General features: G+C 33.3%; 1 protein-coding gene across 1 annotated transcript; it reads right to left on the bottom strand.

The window, feature by feature from the left end:
* Positions 1–474: 474 nt before the first annotated feature.
* On the bottom strand, positions 475–8,203 carry LOC128156125 (uncharacterized). Its single transcript, XM_052818146.1, has 6 exons — positions 8,015–8,203; positions 6,860–6,998; positions 3,402–3,619; positions 1,573–1,749; positions 1,072–1,254; positions 475–869 (listed from the first exon to the last, which is right to left on the bottom strand). The coding sequence occupies exons 1-6, from the start codon at positions 8,094–8,096 to the stop codon at positions 610–612; spliced, it is 1,059 nt and encodes a 352-aa protein (XP_052674106.1). The 5' UTR covers positions 8,097–8,203; the 3' UTR covers positions 475–609.
* Positions 8,204–11,334: the final 3,131 nt, after the last annotated feature.

The raw sequence follows: 11,334 nt of genomic DNA, 5'->3' as shown, positions 1-11,334 counted from the left end.
GTACCAATAATGAACATACGTGGTATCATTGGGGTTCATTGGGGTATCATTGGGGTTCACTGGGGTAAAAAGAAGCATTCTTATTTCTAAAAATTTGTTCTTTGCTACATTTATTTTTATTCTTTATTTTTGAGATTTCAATTTATTGTACATGTAGAACACTAAATGTTGTTTTAGAAAATGGCCAGTGTATCAAAGATTACATGGAAAAAGTGTATTACTAAATTTCATTTTGCAATACGCTCAAGATAAAATATAGCACTAAAAATTTCATGGGGAGAGTATCATATCCGATTTAAAGATTATATAAATAATACGAAATGTGAATGAACTTAAAACAAAAATTAAAAATCAAACTTTTATTACTAAGATCAAATTGAGTTTTCCTGAACATTAACACCAAATCAAAGTATAAAGGCAAATCGAAAAATTTCAAATTTTACAATATTTGATCATAAGCCGGGGGGGGTATACACTGTGATATGTACAATGGTGGAGAGCTTGGTATTTTTAACTTCATATTGAACAATATTAGTTCTTCAGAAATAAGGAGAATGTCAAAAGTTTAATAGCTAGGAACTGTAGAGAGGACTTTTGACAGCATTTGTATTACGCTCCGCATTTTTCAACAGCCCATCTCAGAAATGAAGAAAAGTCGACAAGCAGGAGCAGTATAAAGTACATTCCAAGAAATATAATGGCCACTAATCCCAAGTACTTCGATGACGGTCGCGGGTCCTGTGCGCATGTCTTTTTGCGAACTTCCGACGAAAGGATGCTCTTATTCACAGCCAATGTTTTGGTGATATTATCCATTTTTTCCCCCAGAGAAACCGAAGTATCTTCTTTGAAAGAAACACATGTAAAATCTAGAGAAATTAAAATGCATTTATCAGATCAAATTGCAGTCTCACCAAAAATATGTATGTGTTAGATTCGTTGCAAATGAAATACTAAAGTTGTTACTTGGGCATAACCAAATAGATCAGTTAAAAAGAACCTTGGTCAACTTCATTCATAGTAGGATAATAAACGAATTATTATATTACATGTATTTGCAATAATTCTTACATTCTTCTGATGAACAGACCAGTGTATCACATCCCTCGCTCCCCTCTGGCTCCCCTTCACAATCTTTTCCGCCACCTGACGGCGGAGGAGAGTCACATGACCTGGAGCGCGTTCGATTTCCAACCCCACACTGGACAAGTTTGCAGTTCGACCATTCACTCCATGCTGACCAAACTCCGTCAACTTTAAGAAATTATGTATGTAAAATAGTGAAAATAGACTTTATGAATTGTTCTCGTTTTTTATGAGAGAGAAAGGATCATTCCAGATAGGTATTAGTATGTACAGTTTTAAGACTGAAGGAAAACCCAGTTATTTTCCAATATCATTTTTAAAAAAATGTGTTACACCAAACTAATGAAACATCCTCCATCTTAGAATTATTTCCGTATAGAAGTGGAAGTCTCTGTCAACAAAGTAATTGTTGAGGCTTAGGATGAAACTGCCATTACATTTATAAAATATTCACAAATATCAATTATTTAATTGTGAAGACCATACCTGGAACGACAATATTACAAAATTTGTCCTCGGTATTTACTCCCATGCAATCAGTGCCGCCGTTAGACGGGGGTGGAGAATCACAGGATCGAAATCGAGACTGAGATCCGTCACCAGAGGTGACACTGCAAGCAGACCACGTGGTCCATTCCGACCAATTGCCATTTATGGGCACATCTAAATCAGTTTACATATGATAATTGTAATATGATATAATTAACGGTGCGTCCGCCGGGTAAGCGCATCATAAAATTACCATGGTACAGAAGTATCATCATCATGAAATTGGGATATTATCTTGATTTGGTAAATTTACGTCACCACGTTAAATGTGATTGATCAATCAGGAAAACATGGCATAATCATTAGTTACATTTTATGATAAAGATGAAATAGTGTTCAATTTTTCCGGCCCTTTTTAAAAGTAAATGCAACGATTCAGAGTTCATATTTGCATTTCAGTGGCGTCTGACTTTCTTGTTAGAAAAATCCCTTAGACATCTTGCCATAAAATATCATATCATACTATACTATTTGATTCAATATCATAGGAGAAGGAATCATGATATATCACGTTTTTTAAAAAAGATTGAGTGAGATAGGGCAAAGTATTCTTAGCATAAAAGAGATCAGGCACTGTATCTGAATATAGCTTTATGTTTTAAATCATAAGTTACATGGACAATGAATGTTGGTCAGAACAGCATTTTTCCAACATTCAAACCTGCATTTAACTACTCAAAAAACTTATACCTGCTCCAGCATCAAGATAATCGAAATGAAGTTGTGTATATGAAGTTATCTTTATTTACACACCCATAGTTATATTACGTACTTAAGTCTGCCTAAATTAAGGACAGTATTTATTTTATTTTGTAATTAACCCCAAGACCCAAACACAATATTAATTATTGAAAAATCTTAAATTTGTCTTAGAATCTAGATGATCAAGATAACTCTTTATCCAAATCTGAAGCTACCTCTTGATTTAAGTTATTTACATGCAAGTTTGAATAAGTAAGAACTATCATTTACATACACTTGTGACCTGCTCTATAAACCTTAACCTCCTCCAACATCCGAAGCCAGCCTGTGGCTCAGATTCAGCATTCATTGAGCAAATAATAAGATGCATCATCTGTGTAAATTTAGTAAAGATGAAACCAATAATAACTAAAATTTGTCTATCAAAGGGCAACCATTAAAAAACTATAAATTGCTCCAAAAACCTAACCTCATCCAAAAATAAACTATTCAGCATTCAAGCATTTTCTAAAAATTGTATAAGTAAGTGAAAGTTTGGTGAAGATTTAAAACGTGATAGCTAAGCTATGGCCATCACAGAGCACCTGCTCCAGAAACTTCACCCTGCTCCAAAATCTTTAACCTCCTCCAGCATATAAAACCTATTGCTCAGATTCAGCATTCAAGCCTGTCAAATGCATAAACATCTTAAACACACAATCCATCCAAGTTTGGTAAAGAAAGGACATGTGGTAACGTAGATAAATGCAAGCAAAAGGGCAAATGCGCCAAACAAAACTTCAATTTGCTCCAAAAACCTTAATCTCCTCCAGCATCGAAAATCCATGACCGAAATTCAGCATCAAAGTCTTTAAGGTCGATAAGTAGGTCCCATTGTGCCGTCTATGCAACTTTGGCGAAGGAAGGACAAGTTATAACTTATATTAAGGACCTGCTCCAAAACCTTTAACCTGGTCTGGACGTCGACGCCGGTGATATTGCATAACCACCCTCCGTGTGTGTGTGTCTGTGTGTGTAAGAGAGAGAGAGAGAGAGAGAGAGAGAGAGAGAGAGAGAGAGAGAACCTTCGCATAAGAAGTGATGTTCAAAATAACATCTCTTCGTCCCGTAGGTCAGTGGAGTTTTAAACAGTCTGATGCAAAAAGACACGTCCTGGTTATCGGGCTCGTTAGTATTGGGGTTCCATGCGAAAAAATCAGCAGACTCGTTGTCAACATGTTGGTAGACATAAGGTGGAGAGGTGGAGTATGTGCGGAGTCCTATCCACACGTCATCAGATAAACTGAGAAAGCAACAACAAGATTTACCTACTTTGCAAAGTGTACACGCACACAGCCAACCGATAGTTTTCTCATTTTTCTGATACAAATAAATTGGTCCAAGGTTCATGGCACAGTGTCTAAATTATTGTTTCAATAATAATTTTGCCATAATCAGCAAAGAATAGGTAATTGAAAAACATTGTTGCATCTTAGGTTGAAAGAATTCCAATATGAATCAATAAAAGGTTTTTCAAGGAATGAATTTTAGTAAGCAAATTATTTGAAAAGCATAGCAATGATATTTCCTAATTAAAATACCAATTAACCATAAGCTATGATGCTCTTACCAGCTGATATCCTGACCTCAAAACAGAAATGAAAAAATTAGAAAGTGCTTCTAAGAACATTTAATAACATATAATTAACAAATAAACCCAGCTTTTGAATCATTACTAAAGCCAAACAAAGTAAGATTTTAGAAATAAACCTGAGCTGTTTTCTCTGAATACTTATTAAAAATACAAAAGTTTGTTCCAATTTGTTTCTCAAATATTTTTGACAAATATTAAACGATTGTTGCATTTTCCTATCTATTACCCAATAACATGTTGTCAATGTGAAAATTACCAAACCTTACAGAGGCTTTATACTTGGAATTTACTTAATTAAGTCACTGGATGCAGGTATATTTGTCGAAGAAAATATTTGGAATTATCAAAATTATTACCAGAATAAGCTGTGGAGAAAATTAACCTTCTTTTGAATCTTTAATTATGATTGCACATATCTCATCTTCTCTGTAAACATGTGTCGTTATCAAAGTAAGTTAATTTACAATACTAAAATTAACTTAGAATACATACAATTAACGCTCACAAAACCTATCATTGTAATTTTCTGAGCAGTATTGGCATTCCGGGAATATATTTTGTTGACGGTTGATAATCCGTTTTTACATTGTTCCTTCCTTGTCTATTTAGTGGGGGGAAATCGTCAAAGGATTTAATGGTAAGGAAGGCTCACCGGAACAGATAAAAAATGTACATGTATTCTAAGTAAAATTATTAATATTTTGATATCCTATTCAGAAATTATTAAAGTTTCATTCTTAATGTCGAGTTATCACAACAAAAAATAAACACAGCGTGAAGTACTGATAAAAAGCTACAGCACTGACCGGCTACTTGTACATCGGTTTAAGCTATTTGTGAAGATGTTGTTTATGATGTTACTAAGGAAATGTTTAGACCAATCGTAAGTGCCTTATTCTTATCAATCTACAAGAAATCATGGTTTAGACATAGAATAATCTTTTTTTAAAACCCGATTGGTTAGAAAAGCTGTAACTTCCAATAACTTGATGGGCAGTCCTTAACTGATGTCCATCAGACTCCAAGCCGGTAAATAAAGATAGAAAGAACCTGTTTAAGACTCTTTGTCTTTAATGTTCTCTAATTAAAGGGACATGGTCACGATTTTTGTCAAAAATTATTTTTCCGATTTTAGTGTTTACAATGCTTTAGTAAGGCATTTTTAATCGGCAGCCACAATTTTCATGTAAGTCTCGTTCGTTGAGTTATAAGCGAATTACAGATCTTACAATTCTTATCTATTCAAAGACGATTTTGTTTACATTCTGTATGTTGAAGTAAAAATTCCAGTTTTAGACCAAAAATAAATCTGTTAAACGTAAGGAACTAATTATTTCGCCTGATCATAGACAAATCAGCTTGGAAAAGATTTGTTTATTGGTAAATTGAATCTTTGTTAACAAAAACAGGGTACGAGCTTTGTTTACGTGACAAAGAATTTTGAGCCCTGTATCTTGCTTATAACTCTAATAGTGACCCTCAAATTTTATTCGATCATTAGAAATGCATTCTTGAAGCATTGTAAATAATAATGATGGAAAAATAGTATTTGACCATACCACTTTATACGTTATTATTTTAGTAATTTAGTATATTTTACATATCTACTACGGACTATCATCATGATAAAAGGATTGTGAGTGCAACAAAGTGCTATAAGAAAATTATCCTAGATACGACAAAGGGACGCAGTTCATATTGTCTCCACAAAGAAATCCTTCTGTTAAGTAAGCAGGTATAAGTGGTAAACAAACAATAAATTTGGACTCGATTCGAGGTTTTATGTGTCTAGCAAAGTGCTTACTGTTTGGCCAATAAGTTTAGCATTATCTTAATGTTTTCATGACAATCCCTGTGTAAGTTGCCCTAACTTTATTGGAAAAAGGGTTAATATTTTTCTTAAAGCATTTTTATTTTTTTCCAGACGTTGCCTAAGCGCTGCGCTTATTTTAAAAAAAACTCCGATTATTTATAGTTCATAAACAAACAATCAAACGATATTCTTCTCTTGGTTGAAGTGGACAAGAATTTTCTTTAATGTTCATGGATGCATTCATCTTTATCCATCTCAGAATAATCATTATGTTTGCTTGATTATAAAAGGATACGTTACTTTTTGAAGTTAAACAACGAGTCTCTGCTGATTTATGGCAAGTAGTACATACCTCAGCATTCATTTTATAAATCAATCCGCAACGTAACGTTGAATAAATCGTTCATAAAGTCAAGTGTGTTATTCATATAAACATTATTATTATAAATAACGAGCAAATTCATTTGCAAAATACAAAATTGTAAGCAACTACGTTTGTCGACCAGCCCGAAAGGTATAAAACTACATGAACATGTATAATTTGAATGCATATTCCCAAATTAAAAAAAGAAAATTTCGAGGTTTGACAGTGTGATGTGTCTTAGTTAGAAAACGGTCTGGAACCAACTTTCCGGGCTATTCGAACATCACTTATACATGTAGACTCGTCCCCACGTTTCTTATAACTGTGTTTCAATGTTCACTCTTTTTCGCATCAAATATTTGGCATTCATATCCGTATAACGGAGAAACATGCCAGGAGTTCAAGCTACAGGACCGCATGATGATAGTCTTGTCATAGATGTACCCACAGTTAGGTGAGATGACCATTGCTTAATTTATCTGGAGATAGTGTGCAATGTTTTTATTTTATCAGTGGTAGGGTAAACTTTAAAAAAAATTATTTTACAATATGACATCATGTACAATACAGTTATACTCCTTACTATATTTGCACAAATTAACACTGACTTAGCGATGATCAGATAGCTGTCGTACAATAAGGAATAAAATCAACTCACTAATGTAGTTTCACTGCTTTGGTTGTCTAAGTAGATTGCACACCAAGGGTTTACCTGACCAGTGTTTCTTGTAGGTAGGACTTGGCAGCTTCATACATGGTAAGGTTCTTCAGGCATACTAATCGCATTCCCCTTCGCTCACAGTCGATACGTGCCGACTCCCAATCCAATAGACTAGAGCCAAAGAAAAATCCTGAAACAGAATGAAATACAGTAGAAACTATTTGAAACGTTTGTCTAATTACAAAATCACAATTCATGCCTTGTATGTTTACAATGAGATACATTGAAACTGCAATTTGTCTAATAGGGTAATGCGTTGTCAAGATATCGTAATATGGACACCCGGCTTTTTCTTGAAAATTCGTCTTTGCAGCTTAAGTTATGAAAAAGTGATCAAAGAGCGAATTGAATTCGTTTTAATTAGTATTCGGTAACTTGTAAAGTGACTGTCGTAAGATTTGTATTATTCAGACCTCGCATTGTCAAGATATCAAAACCCTGTTTCCCAGAAACGTAGTTAGAAAAAAGTTCTTACATCCGTCACTAATATTAACTAATATTATATTTTAAACTGTGGGATTGTATTTAAAGCAATATGAGCTGTATTTCTTAGAATTTTATTTTGCTGCAGAAACCTGCTTATATGATAAGTCTGCATGTAACTTTAAACTTTTATGGTAAATAAAGTTTGAAAAATTCATGAACTTTTGTCAGAAGAAAGAGTTATGTTATAAGGAATGCGTATCATAATAAATTTTGTACAGGACGACAATAAATCAATTTTGTTTCAATAAAAGCTTCTAAACGGCTCTTCCCCCAAAATACAGCTTACAGAAATTTAAAACCATGATTTTCTTTTGTCATTTGAGAAGGAAAACACATTTTTGTAAAAAAGAATTTCAACATGAAAATTATTACTTAAAGTGACAGCAGTACGTTATGAGCGACAAAATATCATTCAGTAAAGAGAAATTCCATAAATTATTTCTTTAAAAATTGAAAGTTTAGCCTGATTGTTATACAAAACTCTTCTTCTTCAGCATATTAACATAGTATTAAAATGGTGACAACCATTAAGCTCTCTGCATATTATCATTACCCCCGTTTTTCAGTTTTAACCAGCGATCGCAAGATAATGGTGTGTTTTTGGAGAGAGAGAGAGAGAGAGAGAGAGAGAGAGAGAGAGAGAGAGAGAGACTGACTTACCATTCTCTACATGTTTCATACACCAAAGTAAAATCACTATTTTAATTGCGCAGCATTTCATACTTGATATTATATCCTTCATAAATCTCTTCTACACTTTATTTTAAATTCATGTGTCTTTTCATCGATATATAAAATAAATGAACAATAAACATGTTTACTAACGTTTGTTTTTCAACTGTGATGATATACAAGCCCTCTAATGTATGGTAAACGAAGATCGTTTGTTTGGGGCGACATTTTACAGGACATGTACCTTCTTCCTGAAAGTGTTTTCATAGTTAAAATCGCTACAAGAGTACGTATTTGAGAAAAAACGTTTTGCTTTTTCTATTTAAACTCTTATAAAATCAATATCCATTAAGTTTGCCCCTGTAGGTAAACGTAATTCCATTAAGACCAGCTTTCTATATTTGATCTATGGTTAGCACATTTCAACTGTCGATTTTTTGCGTCCATGGAGTTTGAAGTTAGCACCATGAGAGTTACTTAGTACATTTACTATTGCTGTTTAGACCACCAACACAGGATACAAACACTAATTATATAAGCTATTTCATATTCGATTGTTTTGAAGTTTTCTGTTGGAACAAAAATTATTGAAGACATCGTCGTTAAATACAACATATTTTCAAGATATGACTGTGTCTCAAATGGGAAAAGAAATGTCAAAAATTGTTTTATACTAGTTTAACTCATACAGTTATGTCGCAAATTGAAATATATGTAATTAAATATTTTGGCGTCCACAAAGAAAAATAAATTATTAGTATTCAAAAATGCATCCATCTGTTCATCAATTATTATCTCATCAAAAGAAGATAATAAATATTTTCAATATTTTCACCCTGTTTATGGGCATTTGTGATTAAGATATAAATCTAATAAAGATTATAGATAGCACTCGAAAATTTTTTTTTCAGAAGTTTCTTTACCTTGCATTAAAGATTAGACTCACATGGAAATAGCCGCGCCTTTCTTTGTGTATTTCTTAATAATATTTTGCAGTTTTACAGCATTTTGAATATTTAAATCCCATATTAGCTCAAATGCAAATAATTTTTTAGAATTTTTTATTGAAATACTTCTTGCATTAAGAGCAAAAACAATTTTAAAGATGATGAAAGTCTATTAGAAAGGAAAGTCGAACAGATACATCGAGAAATACAATACCCGCTAATCTGATACACTTGGATGACGGCCGCGGGTCTTTTGCACGGGTCTTTCTGTGCACTTCCAAAGAAAATGTGCTCTTCTTAACTGCCAATGTTTGATGATTTCTTCAGTATTTTCTTGCAGCTTTTTATTGCGGGTATTATTTCTTCAAAACGAATACAGGCCAAATCTTCACAAATACAAATGGGTCACTTTTTATATTCCAGATTTTACTTTGCATGAATAACGGTGTATTTAAAAGCAATACAAGAACAAATTTGAATATCATTACCTCAATCAGAAACTTTGCAGATATATTGAGTATTTTATTTACAAAAAATCAGCAGGCAGAATTTTTTTTATTTATGTAAAGACTAGGGATCTGATGAACAGACAAAGGATCTGAAAAACAGACTAGGCATCTGATCTACAGACAAGGCATTTGATGAACAGACTAGGCATCTGATCTACAGACTAGGCATTTGATGAACAGAATAGGCATCTGATCTACAGACTAGGTATCTGATCTACAGACAAGGCATCTGATCTACAGACAAGGCATCTGATGAACAGACTAGGCATTTGATGAACAGACTAGGGATCTGATAAACAGACTAGTGATTTGATGAGCAGACTACCACATCTCTCGCTCTCCGCGGGTTTTACCGCCAACAGACGGCGGAGGATAGTCACATGACCTAGAGCGCGGTCTGTTTTCAATGCTACATGAACTGAACAAGTGAGCAGTTTGACCATCAACTAAAAGCATTATCTATTGGCTTATAGTGGAAACTTTAATATTGTAAATATTTAGCTGAATCGTGATCTCAAAGGAGAAGACAATTTCCATTGTTATCAAAGTTTATTTTCACAGAAGTTTGAATTGAAAGAAAAACCCAAGCATTTGGTAAAGTACAGAATTATATCACTTTATATCAACCTTTGTCTAGAAAAGACTATCTTGTTTTACAAATCTTGTTTTTATTAGAAGCTTTTTCATATTTTTATTATTATTTAACATGTTTTGTTTGCTTACAAATACAGATATTTAAATACTGTTATAGTTCTTTTTTATTTTTGATAAGAACAATTTATTTTCAGTTTAAACTGTCCATTACAAATATTCAACCGAAAGTAAAGAAAAATTAATTTTTTTAAAAATGACAAGAGGCCAATTGGCCTTAACGGTCACCTGAGTAGCATTAAACCCATACACAAACTTGTCGAGGAGTCTCATATATGCATTTAATTAATAAGGTTTCATTCTGGAGTAGAAAAATTATAAATTTGTAATGACAACCACCTCCCTGCCTGAAATCTTTAAAAAAAAAACTGTGAATAATTTTGGCAAAAAACTTAAAAGATCTGATCTACAAAATCATGAATTAAGTTTTCCTTTCAGGTGTGTGGGAGTAATTTTTTTAACATTATATGCATTTACACCTATACATGTACATCCGTTTTGGCCCTGCTCTAGAGTCAAAACCCATACTCCAGGGGACATGAAAATTAAAACTTCAATAGTGAACTTCCTGGTAAACATAATTATAAGTCAGTTTTTTTTATACATACATGTATGTGTGAGAATAGAGAAGAAATTTTTTAAACATTATATGCATAACACTATATTGCCATATTGCCCACCCCCCTCATGTCCTGAACCCCTGACCCAGGGGCCATGAATTTCACAATTTAAGTAGAGGAACCATGTATTCAGTTTTTTGCCCACATGTGTGGGAGTAGAGAAGAATATTTTACAAGAATTAAAACATTTTACTATATGGCCATATTGGTCCCACCCTAGAGCCTGAACCTCTAACAAAGGGGTCATGAATTTCACAATTTTGGTTGAGGGCTTCATGGACATTATAATCAGGCATTTAGTTTTTAACAAACATATATGGGAGTAGAGAAGATTTTCTAAGATTCAATACATTGTCATGTTGTAAATTTTGAATTTACCGGGTGACAATAAATACAAAATTTACAACATGACAACGTTTACTATATGGCCTTATTGGCCCCACCCTAGAGCCTGAACCCCTGACCCAGGGATCATGAATTTCACAATTGTAGTAAAGGGCCTTATGGACATCATAATCATGCATTTAGTTTTCAACAAATATATATGGGAGTAGAGAAGAAGATTTTTAAAGATTTAAATC

The sequence above is a fragment of the Crassostrea angulata genome, chromosome 7 (assembly GCF_025612915.1).
Source record: "Crassostrea angulata isolate pt1a10 chromosome 7, ASM2561291v2, whole genome shotgun sequence".
Taxonomy (NCBI): Eukaryota; Metazoa; Mollusca; class Bivalvia; order Ostreida; family Ostreidae; genus Magallana; species Magallana angulata.
Note: the sequence above shows the minus strand (reverse complement) of the source record. Positions and strands in the feature narration are given on the sequence as shown.

Bases quoted from the DNA above. Each gene is read 5' to 3' on its own strand.
- LOC128156125 (XM_052818146.1), bottom strand. From the start codon at position 8,096: ATGAAGGATATAATATCAAGTATGAAATGCTGCGCAATTAAAATAGTG. The intron at 3,620-6,859 runs GTAAACCCTTGG...TTGCTTTCTCAG, and splicing joins CTACAAGAAACACTGGTCAG to TTTATCTGATGACGTGTGGA. The intron at 870-1,071 runs GTAAGAATTATT...TAATTTCTCTAG, and splicing joins GGTCTGTTCATCAGAAGAAT to ATTTTACATGTGTTTCTTTC.